Genomic DNA, 18,929 nt, shown 5'->3' on the forward strand with positions numbered 1-18,929 from the left:
CTCCTGACCGGCCCTGGGAGGTGATTTGAGCATGTTGTACCTCACGAGCTGGAGACACAGGGAATATAGAATTCCCTGAGTTGGAAGAGATCCACAAGGATCATTGATCCAACTCCTGGCCCTGCACAGGACACCCCAGCACTGCCACCTTGTCCCTAAGAGCATTGTCCAAAGCCTCCTGGAACTCTGCCAGCCTTGGGGAGCCTGTTCAGTGCCCGACCACGCTCTGGGGGAAGAACCTTTTCCTAATATCCAGCCTAAACCTCCCCTGCCACAGCTTCATGCCATTCCCTCGGGACACAGCATCCCTTTGGGCTGCAGCCAGAGAAACATCAGAGGATAAGGCCCCTTGTGACACCCCAAACTCATCCCTCGGAGCCCATCCAGCAGCAGCTTTACGAGCTCCCAGCCCTGTCTCAGGAGAGCAGTTGGATGTGCCAGGTCCTGGCAGGGCACAGGGCACCACAGGGCCACGCCTGGAGCTGGACGGGTCACCCTGGGAGCAATCCCAGCACAGAAAGTCCTTTTTTTTATTAATTTTTTTTTATTTATTTCAACAGAGTAGTGCTTGGTTACAGTTTAGTGAAGAACAAATAGGTACATTCATTGGCCACAGCTCCTGGCGCAGCAGCTGCTGCCCGACTGCAAAGCCAAAACACTGTTAAACCATACCAAAAAAAAAAAAAAAAACAAACCCAAAAAAACAAAACAAACCCAAAAAAGAAAGTTTAATGAAAGGCAACTATGCATTAAAAAAGTCATTGTACTTCTCAGCTATAAATTACTTCAGTAAAACACGGGACCGGCCCCGGGAGGAGCGGCCGGATCGGAAACCACCGGACAAAGGAGTAAAACCCAAACGCTTTGCCAGTCGCTCAGGGGTCCATCAGCAACGAGACTCACTGCCCTGACCTGCCATCCCAAATCCAGGAAGATCGTAGTGTGGGTGTGTGCTTCAGTGCAATAGGAACAATGAGCCTGTAGCCCTTGGATTTTGTATTTTTTTTTGTAATTATTCTTTTTTTTCTTTTTTTTTTTAAATTTTTTTTGCACTACACTCCTTTCCCTCCAAAGAAAAACTTAAAGTGCTCCTAGTGCTTTGGAATTTAAGCAAGAACAGGGGCCACGAGCGTCACTTACTGTCTTTGGTGACTTATGGGAGCAGAAGGAAGGGGGGACACACCGGGCCCTTCATCAGCTTTGCCATAAGCCAAGCAGTGATTGAGATGGAGCGACCTGTTCCTGCCAGGAGACAGGTGAGCAGCCAGGGTGGAGCTCTGGGTCGGGTACTCCAGCGAGGGATGTGCTGAGAGTTGCCATCTTTGCCTTCTCCAAAAAGAAGCAGGGCTTGCTGCTCTTTTTTGGGCGAGGGAGAGTGAAGCAGGTGAGCAAGGAAGGGGCCAGCACAGACCACGCACAGGGACTGGGTGGGACAAGTGACATCGAGCCCAGCACAAGCAAGAGGTGAGGGGTGACCAGGCCATGCTGGTGAGGAGAGGCCGGGGCTGCCCCAGGGCCGGGGTTTCCCTCACACACAGCTCAGACACAGAGGCTGCCTCGGGGTCCCCCCGGCTCCCAGAGCATTGTCCCACCACAGCACTCCCTGCCCAGGGTCAGCCTGGGGTTTGAGCAGCACGAGGCAGGTTAAAAGCAGTTCCAGTGTGGGTTGGCACCAGCGGCCACAGCAGCTCCCACTGGAGCAGGGCCTCCATCCAAAGCTGCTTCGCTCATCCCCACAGCAGGCTCAGGGACAAGCCAGGAATGACACCAAGGCCTCATCTCCAAGAGCCCAGGCCGGGATCCAACTTGGCTACTTTGGTTAAGGAGAGACAGGGGAGCCTCTCCCAGCCTGACCCAGCACTCACACCCTGTGTACTCCAGTGGGAGGGCTCCGGGCCCTGGAGGGCAGAGCGAGGAGCCCAGGGATCAGCTCCCTGTGATTTCTGCCCCTTCCCCCTGCAACAGCACACTCCACAGGCAGCCAGACACCTCCTGCACCTCAGTGGGGACCCGCCAGTTCACATTCACTTCGGGTTAAAACTCTTGGTTATCTGCTAAATGCAATTTAATACTGAGGGGGACGAGGGGACCCCACCGTGGGTGACAAGGAGGGGGGAGCAGGGCTGCTCTCAGCACCCCCGGGGGTCCAGCAGCCCTGGATTCACACACATTCCTGCACACACACTCCTGCTCAGCCAGCTCCAAGCTCTCCCCGAAGGGAAAAGCCAGCCCTCTCCCTCTGCCATCAGGTTGGTCACAATGCCAGTAGGAACAGACCTCCCCCTCAGCTCTGAGCCACAGGCCCAGGAGGGACAGGTCAGCAGCCACGTGGGACGAGGACCAGGAGTCAGAGCAAGACCCCCCCCCTCAGCCCCGAGGCCTCACCCAGCCCTGCCAGGTGGGAATATGGCACAGAAAGCTTGAGCATCCAGCGCAGGAGGCCCTGCCCGGACAGAGCTCCCGCTCCCAGCGAGTCAGGATGCAGAGTACTTCACGGAACACGCCTTTTGCAGGAAGACAGTGCCTCTCCCAGCTATGGATGTGCAATTAAAAGAGTAACTTAGAACAGTCTCAGACCAAGCAGAGCCTGAGCAAGATTCGTTCCTTCCAAGTGTGCAGATAAAAGTGCAAATATGCATTTGATGTTTCTTTTCTAGTGAGGAAGCTCTGGTGCATTTAGCTGCCAACATCTTGAAGACCAGACCAAGAAAAAGCTTCCAGAGAGTTCAGCTTCACTTTGCTACATGGTACCTTTAAAGTCACAGTTCTCTTACTTACTGCCCGCAGCCTTCGGCTCAGTCCCGCGCGCAGCTGCGGCAGGTCGTGGAATGTTTGTGTCATGAGTTAGATGCTTCAGGGGAGGAGGAGGAGGAGGAGGAAAAGAGAAAACCAGGTTACAATCCTATACATGAATGCCACTCTGTGGGAATGGAGGGAGCCTCCTCAGTTCTGTGGGGCAGGGTATGAGCTGTGGTGGTTGCTCTCCGAGCCGCCGGCGGCGCAGAGCAAGGGCGCACTGTCCGCGGGGGTCCCGCCGTCGTTCCCGGCCAGGGAGCCGTAGAAGCCCGGGCACTGAGGGGTGGCCAAGCTGCAGGGGAGACAGAAAACACACACATGCACTCTTAGAGATGAGTAATTTGGCTCCTCCGGTGCTGGGAGACTCCCAGCACTGATCAGGGTATCCAAATCTGTAGGCATAATATCTCCCAAGGAGCCCGGCTTTGATGAAAAAGTACAAGGAGAAGAGCACCGGGCCCTGCAACACGGCTCAAGAGTCAGAACCTCTGAACTCCTCACAGCAAGTGAAGGATTTAGAAATGAAGTGGAAAGGAAGTGAAATGTTCCAGGCCAGCCTGGATGGGGCTTGGAGCAACCTGGGATAGTGGAAGGTGTCCCTGCCCATGGCAGGGGGTGGAATGAGACGGTTTTAAAGGTCCCTTCCAACCCAAACCAGTCTGTGATTCCATGATGACAGGGGTGCCAGGTTTCCCTGCACAATTTTGCTGCAGTTACCTGACTTCTCCCCCACACCAGGGATTCCTGCAGGGCTTTGTCCCAGCTGGCTCCCAGAGATCATCTCCCCTCCCAGGACTTTCCCACCTCTCGCTTTCCAGCGGAGAAACCCCTCTGGAGATCATTTCAGAGCCCTCTGCCCTCCATCTAGGGAGGATCCTAGAAAGACCAGTCCTCCTGGATGAGGTCTGCCTGTAATCACTACGTATTTCTACCTGTGGGCACCATCCACATCCACCTCCGCGGTCACTTCTGTCTAATAAAAACAGCTCCTTGCGAGCTGCAGAAGGAACAAAACCTCAGTCAGAAGGCTCTCTATCCAATGCACCTTTCCCAAGCTGCCTCTTCCACCGATTTTTTTCCCCTCAGAGCTGAAGCCAGGAGCTCTGTCCTTCCCCACAGGGCAGCAGGATGGCAGCACAACACTCACCCTCCTTCTCTGGCCCCGAGCCGCGACAGGTCGTCGTCGCTGTCGTAGCGCCTCGGATTGTCAAAGAAATAGGCTCTGGAGCTGTAACTGTGGCTGTTCACCATCCCTGCTGGAGTCTGCCAACGAGAATGGAGTTAGGCCAGAAGTAAAAACACACCTGACAGTCCTCCCAGGTGCCCCGGGGCTCCTCCCTGCACAGGGGTAACTTGCTCAGGCCCTACCAGGTTCTGGCTCAGCCTCTGAGCCCGGAAGAACAGCACCACGAAAGTCGTTGGCACCAGCTCCCAGAGGAAAAGGACCACTCCAAACACCACGTACTCCTCGCTGCTCACCTCCACGTGCACCTGTGGAACACAAACCAGAGGGGTCTGTATGATATCCCAGCCATCCACAGAGCTCCCAAAAGCTGGAACTGGGAATGAGGAGAAACCCTTCCGAAGGCAGGAGTCCCTAAGTCCCCTCACCTGGCTCCTGCTACTGGTTTTGCTGGGCTGGTTCTGCTCATGTGCCACCAGGGCACTGGGAGCTCGCTCCCCACACCAGTGACTCTCCCTCTCACACAGCCACGCCTGATTAAGCATTGCTTTTCTGCTCTAGTTGACTTGTCCCTCCTCTCCCTCAAAAGAAGAGTTGCCAGGCTAAAAGGGAAGAGCACAACAGGAGAATCCTTCCTGGAAAGGGGAAGACTCGGGTTTGTTGGGTGGAGAGAGCAAGCAGGGCTTCTGGAGGCAGAAATCCAGCTCCTCTGGGGGTTCAGCTCCCCAGACACCCACCCTCCCCAGTCCCTTTTCACCCTCCCAGGACGAGGAGTGACTGCCTTTCACTTTACTGGCTCTGGACTGGGGGTCACAGACACTCACCTTGTCTGAAAGGTTGTCCCAGCCATAGTTAAAAGGACCAGGAACATTGTCTGGAGATATGGCCACAGCTACCAGGTTATAGCAAGCCCTTGAGGAATACAGAAGAGCCACTACAGATCCCACAAGAACAGCCTGGCAGACAGATGTTCCCTAGGATAGGAAGAAATAAAAGAGCTTTAATACAGAGCTGTGATTTTCTTTCCCCCTTCACTTAAATTCACCAGAAGCTGTGCAGGCAAGAACGACCCAGAACATTTGTATGTTGTTGCTGAAATATTTAGAGCTGGTTAAGAGCTTTCTCATGTGATGAGTTCATTCCAGGAACAGATCCACACAGCCAGTGTCACCTGGGAGCAGGGAAGATCTGAGGCACAGGAGTGTCACTGTCAGGATCTTATCAGTCACCTTCAAGCTGGTGGTCCAGGGAGATGCTACTCCACTCGCTGCCTTCCCATGGGAGTCTCCGCAAGGCAAACAAACAACCACCAGGAAAATCAACTGGCTGCTTCTATGCCCTGATCAGACTCTGCAGCAGAAATGTTCACCCAGCCCATTCACTGCAGCAGCTCAGCACCCCAACATCACACACAGTGTTTGTTTAGGAAAGAAACCCAAATATTTGGGGTGGGCAGAAGGACCCAGTGCCTGAACCCCAGGAACTGAAGGGGAGCCCACAGGAAACATGGAGAGAGATGACTTACAAGGGCCTGGAGTGACAGGATGAGGGGGAATGGCTTCCCACTGACAGAGAATAGGATTAGATTAGCTATTAGGAAGGAATTCTTCCCTGTGAGGGTGGAGAGGCCCTGGCACAGGTTGCCCAGAGAAGCTGTGGCTGCCCCTGGATCCCTGGAAGTGTCCAAGGCCAGGTTGGATGGGGCTTGGAGCAACCTGGTCTAGTGGAAGGTGGCAGGGGGTTGGAACTGGATGATCTTTAAGGTCCTTTCCAACCCAAACCATCCTGGGATTTTATGACAAGCCAGGCTTTGCTAAATACACCCATGAAGCCCTTTAATAGCTACTGGGAGGCACCAAATCAGTGGGTGGGCACATAAACACGTGCCAGCAGCTCACTTGCCTTTGTGTTTAAGCAGAGAATCTGCAGGGGAGGCTCATCTCACTGACCTGCTCCACATCCCAGCTGGGCTGTGCCAGCTCTATTTTCCCGGCTTTGGAGCTCAAGGCAGCAGCTTGAAAGAGTCAGCACAGAAGTGCTGCTAACAAAGTGACAGCCCCAAAGCCCAGGAACACATCCTGCTCTCACCCTTGGTGTCCAGGCCAGCACAACAAAAGGCTGGTGAAGCAAATCTCCAGCTCACAAGGACCACAGCACAGGATCTGGCTGCAGTCCAGCCTCCTTCCCATGGCTCCAGCCTTTCACCTTCAGTGGTGGAGGCAGCAGCCTCCAGCCTTGCTGGATGGCTTTGAGTCAGCAGGTTCTCCCAGCTGGAGTTCAGGAGGCAGGACAACCTTTCCAGGCATTTGTGTAGCACTTCTGCTCATCCCCACCCTTTTCCCCCGCAGCTCCTTCACACAGGAAATCAAGGGATGCCCCCAAGGCAGGGAAGGGAACGGGAGACCTGTAGCAGCCAGGTTGAGTATCCAACTGGAGAACAGGCTTCCCTGGAGCATGTTGTACAAGAGCACGGCCCCACAGGCAGCCTCAGGCATGGAAGGAGAGGAAGTTCCTGTGCTGGGTGAACTTGGCAAGTTAATCAGTGGCCAGAGCCAGTCAGAGCTGGATACCAGGCCCAGGCAGGCAGGGATGTGAGCAGGTTCTCAGCTTAGATGGCTCCTGTCTCCCTGCAGCTGCAACTTATGGTTCACACATCCTGGATTCTGGGAAACCAGCAATACTCTTGGTTGCTTAAGGAGCCAGACATCTCTTTCAGAAAGCCTCAGCTTCAACCTTGACCAGGCTACGCTCAGATTTTTCCTATGGATGTTTCCAGGCTCATCAGGTGCCTGCTGTCTGCCCTTCCCAGCAGGTCAGGTCCCCACCCTGGAATCCCTGCCTTTGACAGGGGTGATATGGCTTCCCAGAGGAAGAGGAGGCAGCTCAAGTGCACATTTAATTAGAGCCTCCTGCCACACTGCTGGTGGCTCATCCACTCTCCCACCTGCTGGAAAAGGGCTGTGTGGGTTCAGACCTGTCCTTCTGCCTTGGGGCAGGACCTACAGCAACTTCTCCTCCCCTTCCAACATGTTCATCTCATCCAGGGCATCTGGGCTGCTGGGGGGGAAACCCCTTTGCAAAGAATTGTCATGCACCTGCCACAGGTAACAACATGCTGCAAGTTTTACTGTCCTCAGTGATAATACACTGCCAAAACTGCATCTGCTGCTCTTGTCCAGGCAAACACTACATTTTCTAAGCCTGAAGAGCACAAGCAGCTCATAAATCTCCCAAAGCTGCAGACAAGGTGTTCCCCTAAAACACACAGGGCAGATCATTCCCACAGCAGGAACATGCACTTTCTGGAGGGAGGAGTCCAAGAGCTGCCACCTCCTCTCTGGAAGGAATATTTGAGCAAGAGCAGCTGAGGTGCCACTTCATGCCCTGAGCGAGCACACCCAGGTGAGAATCCAGCTGTGCAGTCCCAGGGGAAGCTCCCAGGGCATTCCCCTACCTTGGACTCGAGGTAGACGTTGGCTGAAGACATCTTTCCCAGCTTGCACATGCAGCCAGCCAGCGAGATGGCACAGAGGATGAAGAGGCTGTCGTTGACCAGGGCGCGGGCCAGGACCGTCCACCTCAGCTGGTTCTCGGGGACCTCCCCGTGGATCAACATTGCACAAGTCAAATTCACCACCAGGAAGAGGAGGCTGGTGAAGATGGAGCCCAGGTACAGCAGGACCCTGGAGAGGGACGGTGAGGGGGAGAAACGGAGTTTGGGTGAGACAAGGCTTATTCTGTACCACCCTCCTGCCTCACCAGACCCTCTCCCAGCACGCCCAGTGCTCTGCCTGCTGGGAAGATCAGGCATTCCAGCAAGTTTCAGTGGTTGCACTGACAGCCCAAGCCTGCAGAGCGTTTGTTGGAGCTGCTCTCAGAACACATGAGCAGCGTAAGCAGTCATGAGTTACAAAGACTCATCTTCTGACAGTCAGGTTCTTATCTTGCAGATTTTAAGTGTTGCTCCAGCTCTGCATTAACTCCAGTCAATAAGCCATGAGTCATCACAACCACTGCAACTTCTCCACTGAAAGCCACTGGAGCTCGCGTTTCCCAGTGTGGCTTTCCCTGGAAATGGTTAGGAAGCACCTGGGCTGCACAAATGTAGGTCCCATCTACTGCTTGTGCCTTATTCTGCAGATCTTTTCTGGGGTGGGACAGCTTGGAATGACCTTGAGAGTTCATCTAGTTTGTTACTGGGGTGCTTGAGCTTCCTGGGCACCCTTGAACCTCCCGGTCCTGCTCCAAGGCACAACAAACACTGATCTTTTGCCAGAGCACGGGTATGGAATCAGCTCTGTTCAGCCTTTGAGGTCTGAACCTCCCACTCCCAGCACTGCAGTGAGTTCCCCCTTAAAGCCACGAAGGTCAGAACAGCATCACTTACTTGTACTTGTTGAATTCAGCTGCACATTTCACTTTGAATATGACCTGGAGGAAAGATTTGCACAGTGTTACTTCACCTGACCTACAGTTTCTTTTAAGCTTAGTCAAGAGATACAAAGGGAAGCCAGAAACCAGTTGGACACCTCCAAGGACTCCAGATTATTTATCAGCACCAAGAACTGGTCTTTTTTTTCCCCCTTGTAAAAGCCCAGCCCAAATATAGGTGCCCATAATACCCCATATGTGACAAGGACTTTAATACTCCACCTTAAGGATTTCAAGAAAAGCAGGGAGTTTAGCACTTAATAGTCATTAAAATCCCTCAAAAATACATCTCCTTTGCCCAGTGTTCTGGGCTGCTTATTTTAGGACCTCAACCACACTGGATTTCTATGTTAGAAAAGGCTGCCTGAGCTGCTGTGCTTCAGCAAGACAAATAGCTGATCTAAAATAGCCCTCTGGTCTATTTGATCGTGGACCTGCAGGCTGGAAAAAGCACTTGGAACTCACAGCTCCTCCATCCTTATGATGTTTGTAGGACAAATTCACCTGAAAAGTAACTCCAGGGGTGGAAGTTTGGAGCCTACAGGGGCAGGACCTGAGGCTAAGGAATTAGGGACAGCTTAGGAAGGTGTTGACACTCCCAAGCCAGAGCTCAGATGTGAGTTCCTGCTGCAAGGGGACAGGGAAGCAGTGCTCACACTGGTCAGGAAAACAGCAGGAAAACAACAGGGTTGTGTCCTGTGAAAAATGCAGCTCCAGGTACAGATCCCACTGGGAAGGATCCCAGAGCTGGGGTCAGTCACAGGCAAAGCCCATGTCCTGACTAGAGACTTTGAAGGAACTTGGGAAGAGAAACATCCAGACAGATCCAGCACATTTGTATTTGTGGGATCACTGCACAGGTGTGGAGGTTCAGTTTCCCTTCTCCTCCCTTTCCCTGTCAGCTCCCAGACCGTGGCTGCAGCGAAGGATCACTCATCTCCTACAAGGCACCCTTGGTCAGCTTTTTTCCTGCTGGGATCCCTTGGCTCCTGCCTTCCAGCCAGCACTGAGGCAGAAATGGCACACAAGCTTCAGGAATCAGGCTCCTGCCAAGAAGGATTTCCAGAGACATTTCAGGATTCGAGGTTGTCTGATCCCCTGTAGTAGTTTCAAGCATTTCAAAGGGCATCAGACGGTGCCAGTGACCCTCTTCCAAGAGCCAGTTCCAGTGCCAGTGCCTGGCTCCTCTCCCCCAGTCTGAGGGAGGATGAGCTCAGGCAGCACTTAGTGGGGAACAAGACACAGCTCTTCAGCAGAGAGAGGGATCCATCCCCAGGAATGTTCTCTATCCCGCTGTCTTGGCCCACACCAGCCCAGAGAAGAACAGAAGTGTGGCACAATCCACCCTGAGCCCTAAAACTCATCTGAGCTACACTAAACCTGTGCCTCAGAAGCACCATGTGGTGACTTTCAAACAGAAATATCCTTGAATCCTCCTTAGTTTGCCTGCAGGTTATGTTCAAGCACTTTGGGAGTGGCACAGGATCACTAATGTTGGAAAAGCCCTCCAAAATCATCAAGTCCAACCATTTAATTCAGCACCACTTTGTTCACCACTAAACCACGTTGCCAAATGCCATATCCATGTTTTTTTTGAACTCTTCCAGGAATGGTGACTCCACCACTGCCCTGGACAGCCTGTTCCAATGCCTGACCACCCTTTCAGCGAAGAATTTTTTCCCAGTATCCAATCTAAACCTCTCCTGGTGCAACTTGAGGCTGTTTCCTCTTGTCCTGTCAGAACAGACACCAAGGACATTTCCAGCTGGGAAAATCTCTTGGTCCAGCACCCGTTTGGGCAGCACAGAAATCCATCTGAGGTATCTGTAAACAAACACAGCCTCTGAACAGCACTGCAGAGCCCCTGGTTTGTATTCCAGCTGGGAATACTGCACTCTCAGCTGAGAACAGCCCCTCAGCCGAGCAGGGAAGTGCCACTGGCTAACAGGAAGATGCTGGATGTGCAGGACTCTCCCTAAACTCTCCCCCTACGGCTGCAGGGATTAAGGCACACAAAGCTGAGTCAGGGTGAAGAGTGCAACAGCAACTTGAGCCTCAGGCTTGGCCTGCTGCCATGAAAAGCAGAGGGAGACCACAGCTCCAGCATTAGACTTTTATTACCCCCCAGCTAATTATTCCTACAACTTCAGGAAGAGGACAGGCATCACTGGGTTTGGTGTTTTCAATTATTAAGACTGATAACTTATGTGAAGGTTGCTTTTCCTTCCCAGGGACTGGGTCAGTAGGTGACACCAGTGTTTCTCTGGGTTCTCAGCCTTGAGACAAGCTTTGAGTCTCTCTGCACAGGACTCTGCTGCTTTCAGAGCCCAAGGACAGCTGAGGTAGACGGTTCTGCTGTGAGGAATCCAGCATAGAGAGCTCAGGAGCAGTCCTGTTCTCCAGAAGGAGAGGAAACACAGCCCCCTGCCCTCAAACAGGTGCTTTAGGCCAAGCTGGGAGCAGCAATCCTTGCAAACCGAACAGTTCCTTGGGATCTGAGCTGAGACCAGCCCAAGAAGTCAGGCCTGAAAATCAGGAGCAGTTTGGCAACACTCAGTTGCCTTTCCAGAGCCACAGATCCTCTGAGCACTTCACATCAGCCAGATTTGGGAAGAAGGGGAGGAGAATTACACACCCCAAAGTGCCCCCATGATGCTGGAGGCTTTTGGTTTCGTGGTGGGTGGATATATCACATAAAAGTGATTCCCTTGCTCCCAGCACAGCCCAGGAAGTGAACTTGCTAAGGATATGTTTAAGACACACACTCATCCTTAGAAGGTGCACCAGAGGTGTCACAGCTGCTAAGAGAAGGTGACAGATGCCAGATCCCACAGATGATTCCAAGGACCACTTCCAGTACCTGAAAAGCCAGGATCTTAACCTCAAACACTGAACCACTTCAGCTTGGTTTTGGTACAGCCATTCACATCAGATCCAAAAGATCCAGGAGAACCAGAAACTTATTGTCTGATGGAATCAAAATCTCTCTTGCTCCATGAAGAAACCATGAATTTGGGCTCCACAGATACAAGACATAACCATGCCCTGCCCTAACACAGCCCTCACTCAGCTGCAGGAGCATCCACAGACAGATCCCTTCCCTCACCAGAGCGAGATAACTGGAGCACAGCCCAGACTATTTTGGGATTACACCCCGTAACAAATGTTCAAACCCCCACCCACCCCTCAGAGGAAAAGTTGGAACTATCCATGAGGAGGATCTCTCACCATCCCCACTAATACTGAGATCACTCTCTGCCATCATGAACACAGGGTACAACTCGCTTGTTCCCTGATTTCCTAGAATAGCTGGTTGCCAGTGTGGACACCTGTTCATCTGGGAAACACGGGAATCATCAGCTATGGGATGAGGCAATCTGGAGTTTAAGTGACCCCTTACCAGTTGTCCCTCCGAGGCAGAGGGCACTGCCAGGTGTCTGCCACACAAGGAAGGTGCAAGAAAGGATGGAGGTTTTTCCAGTTTTCCGGCTGAGAAGGAAGGTACAGGACAGCAAAGACAAACATTTCCCTGGAAAGGCTGGATGCTCTTTCCAAGCATGTCTGCTCCAGTGCAATTAGAGCAGGCAGGGATGGAAGAGGCTGATGTCATCTAATCAGATGGAGCACTCAATGCAAACCCAGACTGTTGGAGGGCTCTGGCCATGCCGGCCGTCATTCCCACCACTCCAGCATTCCTTACTCATCCCTGCACCAGCTGCTGATTCCCAGGAGAGCCGAGTGCTCAAGAAGGGCTTTGAAAGGGTCAAGATGGAGGTTGTGGCTACATTTCACAGAATCACTGAGGTTGCAAAAGACCTCTGAGATCATCGAGTACCCCCTGTACCCACCTTGTCCCCCAGCCCAGAGCACTCAGTGCCACATCCAGTCCTTCCTTGGACACCTCCAGGGATGGGGACTCCAGCACCTCCCTGGGCAGCCCCTGCCAATGTCTAACAACCCTTTCCAAGAAGAAATTCCTCCTGATGTCCAACCTGAACCTCCCCTGACACAACTTGAGGCCATTTCCTCTCCTCCTGTCCCTTCTTCCCTGGGAGCAGAGCCCAACACACCCCCCCTGGCTCCCCTCTCCTGTCAGGGAGTTGCAGAGCCAGAAGGTCCCCCCTGAGCCTCCTTTTCTCCAGGCTGAGCCCCCCCAGCTCCCTCCATGTATTTCCATGTCTCAGGGAAAAGCAGGAACTGGCAGGCTCTTGGAAGGGTGGCATTACTCAAGCTGATGTCTAGCTGGCAGCAGAGGAGCTATTCCAAAGGCAAGGCAAAGGAGCATCTTGTTTGGATACCTGAGACATTGAGGCAAGACTGGGAGTGGATCTCAGGAATTCTGACTTGATGTACTGTGAATTCCAGATTTCCAGGAAAGGACTCATTCTGGCACAAGCTGAAGCAGAAAGGAAGAGATGCTCCCAAGCTAAAGGCATTACACCTTTGATGTTCCAGATGGAAACAGCACCCGAAGGGATACTACAGGACACGTGGAGAGGGACTTTGGACATGGGCATGGAGTGATAGGACAACAGGAAATGGCTTCACACAGAGAGGGCAGGGTTAGATGGGATATTGGGAAGAAATTCTTGGCTGTGAAGGTGGTGAGGCCCCGGCACAAGTTGCCCCAAGAAGCTGTGGCTGCCCCATCCCTGGAAGTGTTGAAGGACAGGCTGGAGCAACCTGGGACAGTGGAAGGTGTCCCTGCCCACAGCACAGGTTTGGAATGAGATGAGCTTTAAGGTTCCTCCCAATCCAAACCATTCTGGGACTCTATGAAAAAAAAAAATACACATCCCACATTCATTCTGCCAGGACTCTGCATCCCCTCAGGAATCTCAGGAGCCAGGAGGGGATAGGAAGAGGATGACCTCTCCCCACTGAAAGGAGAACACCAGGCAATTTAAGAATTTTGAATTTCAGCCCCAAAACAGCCCAGAGTGCCAAGTAATGCCAGTTCTCCATGGGTATCTGTTCCCTGGAGCTTCTTCCCCATCACCATTTCATCCTCAGCTTCTCCATAGTCTGAGGAGCTCCCTAAATCAAGCAAGATCAGCTCAAATAACAGCACAGGCCATGTTTTCTTCCACTGCTTCCACAGATGCCATTTCTCCAGCATCTCCACAAAGGAGGCACTGTGTACAGAGACAATGAGCCAGGCCCTCAGCACAGCAGCAGCCTGTGCTTTTATCCGAGGACATCTCGGATCAGGATCCCACCCCCAGAGCAGAAGAAGCCCAGGGTCCTTCTGCTGGTCCTTCCAATTGCTACCAATTAGCCCTTATAAACTGGGCACTTTCTGCTGGAAGTCACACCAGTAAACACACCAGTCATGTCTGGATCTTGAGATGGGAGCCAGGAAATCACCAAGGGCTTTCAGTCCATCCAGCTCCACTCTTTCTCCAAACCTCTGGAGCTTTACTACCACCACTGTGAGATCACCCAAAAACACCACACAGTGCTGGACTCCCCTTCTGGACCCTCCCTGGAGCTGAGCATGCAGACCCACTTTCACAAGTCACTTTATCCTTCCCCACTCCAGATTCTGAGCTCTTTTATTTCCTCAGACAGGATTTCCCTTGGCTCTAGGTTTTGAAGGAGAAAGAAATGGGATATATGCAGAGTTCACTGAAAAACAGATATCGTGGGAGGAAGGAAGGGAAGCCTGGGAATCTATTTGAATTTACTTTAAGGGAACCTTTAAACAAGCCCGGAGAGAGGCAAATCTGCTGTTGAGTCCAGTGACTGAGAGGAAAACAGAAATGCAGCCACTTTGTGGAGCAGAGCACAGGATCCCTGCTTTTCAAAGGACACAAACCCCTCCTGGCTGGAGCAATTGGTAGGTCAGGCTGCCTTTAACAGACAAGATGGATTATGCACACTCTGCACCATTTGTTATCCTGCTGCCACTCAACCAACACCACATCCAACACCGGCAGCTCTGGCAACAGGCAGCTCACCCCTGGCTTCCAAGTGTTTATTTGGAGCAAGGAAAGGGGGAAAAGAACTGAAAAAGCTGAACAACCCAATTGCTCCAAGTCTTCCATTATCATGTGAGCGCTGATGTCCTCGGGAAAATGAAATCATAACTCCCCTGGGTGACACATCGGAGCGACGGAGCGATTTCGCTGTGTGTTAGCGATTCCTTTGTGAGGCTGGAGAACAGCTGAGAGCTGCAGAGCAAAGAATCCCCCACAACAACAACAAAGCTGGAAGGAAAAAGTGCTGCCTATTTATGAAACAAGTCACCAAACTGGGGAGGGCAGGCGAGCAAAGGGCTGCTCGGGAGAAACTGGAGCAGAAACAAAATATTCAGAGGAGGGGAGGGGAGGGGAGAGACGAGGCTTTGAGAGATAAAGACAAGTGGACTCGGGGAAAGGAGGATAAAAAATCACGGCACAAGTGATGGGAAGCCCAGAAGAGGAGGGATACACTCGGTGATAACAACAAGCAGCTCCACACTGTCCCAGCAGCGATGGTTTAGCTGGGAAGGGGCCCCCCTGTCCTGCCCCGGGCTGTTGTCTGAGGGATCTCAGGGTTTTGGTTTTTTTTTTCTTTTTTGTCTGACAACAAGCTGCAGAACAACAAGCCCAGTTCGCAGCGGAGCGATGGAGAGAGAAGGAGGGAGCGCAGCAACAATAGCAGAAGAGGCTCTGGCTGGTGACGTAATGGTTGGCATCACTCCAGGCCAGAGCAGCCCCTGCTGCTGCCACTTTCTGGTCCCCTTTGGAGAACGGGAATCAATTAAAAAAAGATGCAAAACAGTCTCCCCTCCAAAGTGATCCCCCCCCCCCGCAATGACTCTGGGTTGCAAAGAGGAAAATCCCACCTGGGAGCAGGGCATGCCCCTGCACCCCTCAAATCCCAAATTCAGGGCATGAGCCTGTTTCCCTCCCCCCTCCCCACCCCGGGGTCTGCATTGAGGGCACAGCCCTACACCCAAACCCCCTGATGCTGGGATTCAGGGCACGCTTTTTGCTCACACCATCCCCCCCAAATCCCACCCCCCATCCCCCCCAAGGCTGGATTCAGGGCACAATTCCTGCATCCTCTCAGCCTGTACCGAAGTCTATACTGAGGGCTGCATTCAGGGCACAGTCCCTCTGCCTCCCCCCACGCCTGGATTCAGGGCACATCCCTGCATCCCCCCAAGCCTGGATTCAGGGCACATCCCTGCATCCTCCCAAGCCTTTCCCAAAGCCAACACCGAGGGCAGACCCCCGGCATTCCCTCCCACCCTCACCTGGACAGTCGCACCTCCATCCCACCCCCCCGCTCCATCCCACCCCTGGAGCCTTGGCTCCGGGGCACTCCCAACTTTGGAGAGGTGGCTGAAGAGGAGGTTCCAACCCCGGTGTCCTGCGGGACGGGGGTTCGCGAGGGAGGCTTTTCTTCCCCCAAGCAAAACTTACCTCGGCGAAGTAGAGGTTGAGGAGGCAGAGGCTGGAGAAGAGGAGGCAGCCGGGCAGGCAGTACAGGAGCCAGTGGGCGAAGGGCTGCTGGAGGCGGAGGGCCTGCAGGGAATTCTGCAGGTAGAAGGAGAACAGCGTGGTCCTGAGGGCTGCCCAGAGCAGGCAGAGGAAGAGGCAGAGCGTGTGGTAGCTCAGCCGCCGCTCGCGGTAGCAGAGCAGCAGCCAGAGCTGCAGGTAGGCGAAGAGGAAGAGCGCGCCGTAGAGCGCCGTGTGGAGCACGGTGAGCCCCAGCTCCACGGCGTAGGGCACGGCCGCCCCCTCAGCGACGGCCATGGGGCAACGGGAGGCACCGACCCCCTCCGTGCCTTCCCTCAGCCCCGGCTGGACACCCCCATGAACAAAGGGGAGCCCCCCCTCTCCCCGCACTCCTCCTCCTACTCCTCCTCCTCCTCCCGCCCGCCCGGCTGCGCCGCCCGCCCGCCCGCCCGCCGCCAAACAACTCTCTGCCGGGGACACCCGGCCGAGCCCGCTGATTTGAGGGGCGGCGGCGCGCGCTCCCCATTGGCCGCCCGCCGGGCACGCCCCCCGCCGCGCCCGCCCGCCGCGCCGGTTGGTCGGCGGCGCCCGTCAATCACCCGCGGGCCGCCCCCGCGGGGCCGCCGCTTTGCTTCTTGGGTTGGTGACGCCCGCCCGCGATCGATCCCGCCCTGCCGGAGGGGCGGCGGGAGGAGAGAGAGGGGTGAGAGTGGTGAGTGGGGCGGTGAGGGGAGAGAAAAGGGGGGCGGTGGGGGAAGACGGGGGAGCGACTGGCGGTGAGGGGTGAGAGGGGCGGTGAGGGGTGAGAGGAGCCGTGAGGGGAGCGAGGAGCGGAGAGGGGACGGAGGGGTGAGGGGCGCGGCGCGGGCATCGCCGAGGTGCTCCCGGAGCTGTCTGGGGGGATCTGGGCACTCCCGCGGGCTGAGGGCGGTGCGGGGACATCCCCCACTGCAGGTCGGGTCTGTGGTACTGTGGGGGTGTCCATCCCTGTTCCATCCCTGCGGGTGCAGGGAGAGCTCCGGGATCCCAGCAGGGACCCCACTGCTCAGGGGTCCCGGCTCAGGGCGGACACCCTGGATGCCAGGAGGTATCCCCGGCTCAGGGATCCCAGCGCCGGGCTGGCACAGACCCACCAGCGATGGGTTTGGCATCCCCAGGTTTTCCAGCCGTGCAGCCAAGCCACCGACCACAGGGAGAGCTCGACCCGGGGTGCTTTCCTGGCAGCCGTGGTGGAGGGATGAGCGTGTCACCTGGATGCTCAGGACACCAGGTAGGTGACATCCCTTGAGCCGTCTCAGGGGTAGCTCCGTGATGTGTGTCCAGTGCCAGCTGCCTTCCAGGGACTTTGGGGGGCTGGTCCCCAAGGACAGAGTAAATGGGGCAGCGGGGCAGCAGCAGTGGGTGATGCTGATTCCACCGGGGAGGTGGTGGGAATGCAGCAGATGGTGATTCCAGCAGGTGGGGATTGTGTCAGGGAAGTGGTGGACTCATCATCCCTGGAAGTGTTCAAGAAACGTGTGGATGTGGCATATGGGGGCAGAGCTAAATGGTGGGCTTGGCCGTGCTGGGGGAATGGTTGGACTTGATGGTCTCCAAGGTCTTTCCCAGTGTTAATGATTCCATGATTCCCTGCTGTGGGCTGTCTGCTGTTGGCAGGAATGGGAGCACTTCTGGGCAGAGGGAAAGGCTGCAGCGTGTCCCTCCTGCTCCCTTGGCTAAAAAGAGCCAGTGGGGCTCCTGCGTGCTGGGAAGTGGGATCTGGAAGTGAAAATGAAAGGGAAATTCTCTGGGAAGTGGCAGGAGAAGGGGCAGCGTGGGAGCATCACTGCAAAACCCAGCGAGGCAAAGCACAGCAGGCAACAGGCTGGGATGTGCTTGGATGTTCCTCAGAGAAGGATCCTTGTGCTGCAAGATGTTCCCACAGCCACCCCTGTAGGCACTACCCTCATGCCTGATTCCAGCATGTTTCTTGGATCTGCACTGGCAGTCAGGGGGGCAGAGGCTGGCAGAGGAGCTCTGTTCTCAGGGCACACGCAGTGCCAGCTGTGCTTGCAGTCTCAAGAGCTGCCCCAGCGTGGCTTTGCCCCACAGGCTGATGAGTGTCCCTTGCCCTGCCTCTCTCCAAAGGGCAATGGGACACAAGGAGGGAAAGGGTCACAGAGAGCCAGAGGGAGACATTTGTGCCTCCCTCCCTGAGAACTCCTTGGGAAGCACTTTCCCTGAGAAGCAAGCCCCTTGCCTCCCCAGGGATGACCCAAGTCTGCAGCTTTCTTGGGGAACCCCAGCACACCCTTCAGCAAGATCTTCAAGTGCACAGTGTCATGGAAGTGGCCTTTCAGGACAGGCCCCTTTGCAGCCTGAAGTGCCCGTGTCCCTGGGGGTGTGTGCCCACGGCACAAGGGGCAAAAGAGAGGCAGGAGCAGGCCCGTGAGCTGCAGGGCTGAGGGGTTGTGCCCTTTCAGTTGCACCAAGACGCAGATAAGGGGGAGAAAGTGAATGTTTATTAAGGTCAGGGCAAGGGGAGGGATGAAGTGGGGTGAAGAGAAGGGAATGGAAGGAGGGAGCCATCCCTGGGGCTGCAGAGACCAGGAGCTGCCTGGCCTTGCGGGCTGGCTCAGTTGGGCCCAGCATCAGCTGCAGCTGCAGCCGCGCTGAGAAGTGGTCCCTGGGCTGTGGTGGGGGGCTGTTGCAGGGACATTGGTTGTCTCAGCGGGGCAGGTGGAGTTCTGATGGCACGGCTGTAAGTGGCCATGAATGCAGCTCTCATGCTGGAGACGGAGGGGCAGTCGTCCTCGCTCATGGCTGCAAGGGCTGGAAGAGAGAGGAAGGGAGCCGGGGTCAGAGCGCGGCTGTGCGGGGACCCCAGGAGCCCCTCCTGCCAGGGCCATGCCAGGCAGCTCTTGGCACGGCCAGGAGGGAGCAGGGGCCAAGAGGATGAGCGGGAAGGTGCTGGGCACCCATGGGCACCCTGCCCCTGCCACGTGTGTGTGCTCTGGCCACGGCGTGCAGGGAGCAGAGCCCTGCGCAGGCGGGGCAGGGATTGCAGCTCCCTGCCCAGGGTCTGTGCTGGT

At 55.0% G+C, this 18,929-nt stretch overlaps 2 protein-coding genes across 4 annotated transcripts in view; one reads left to right on the top strand and one right to left on the bottom strand.

Annotated features, from left to right (window-relative positions):
* Positions 1–537: 537 nt before the first annotated feature.
* On the bottom strand, positions 538–16,285 carry GPR137C (G protein-coupled receptor 137C). The gene is made up of 7 exons (XM_027704043.1): positions 15,823–16,285; positions 8,367–8,410; positions 7,434–7,662; positions 4,804–4,953; positions 4,165–4,287; positions 3,944–4,059; positions 538–3,088 (listed from the first exon to the last, which is right to left on the bottom strand). Exons 1-7 carry the CDS (start codon positions 16,153–16,155, stop codon positions 2,944–2,946), a joined length of 1,140 nt encoding a protein of 379 aa, XP_027559844.1. The 5' UTR covers positions 16,156–16,285; the 3' UTR covers positions 538–2,943.
* Positions 16,286–16,466: 181 nt separating this feature from the next.
* Positions 16,467–18,929, top strand: part of TXNDC16 (thioredoxin domain containing 16) — a 50,194-nt gene continuing 47,731 nt past the window's right edge. For 2 of the 3 annotated variants that reach the window (XM_027704065.1, XM_027704067.1), the window contains exons 1-2: positions 16,471–16,570; positions 17,016–17,128. The gene's annotated coding sequence lies outside the window, so the exon portion shown is untranslated. Of the gene's footprint in view, positions 16,571–17,015; positions 17,129–18,929 lie in introns of all 3 variants that reach the window. The other variant, XM_027704066.1, reaches the window with a different exon arrangement.

This window comes from Neopelma chrysocephalum, unplaced genomic scaffold (assembly GCF_003984885.1).
Source record: "Neopelma chrysocephalum unplaced genomic scaffold, ASM398488v2 Primary Assembly neopelma1_253, whole genome shotgun sequence".
In the NCBI taxonomy this organism is placed as follows: domain Eukaryota; kingdom Metazoa; phylum Chordata; class Aves; order Passeriformes; family Pipridae; genus Neopelma; species Neopelma chrysocephalum.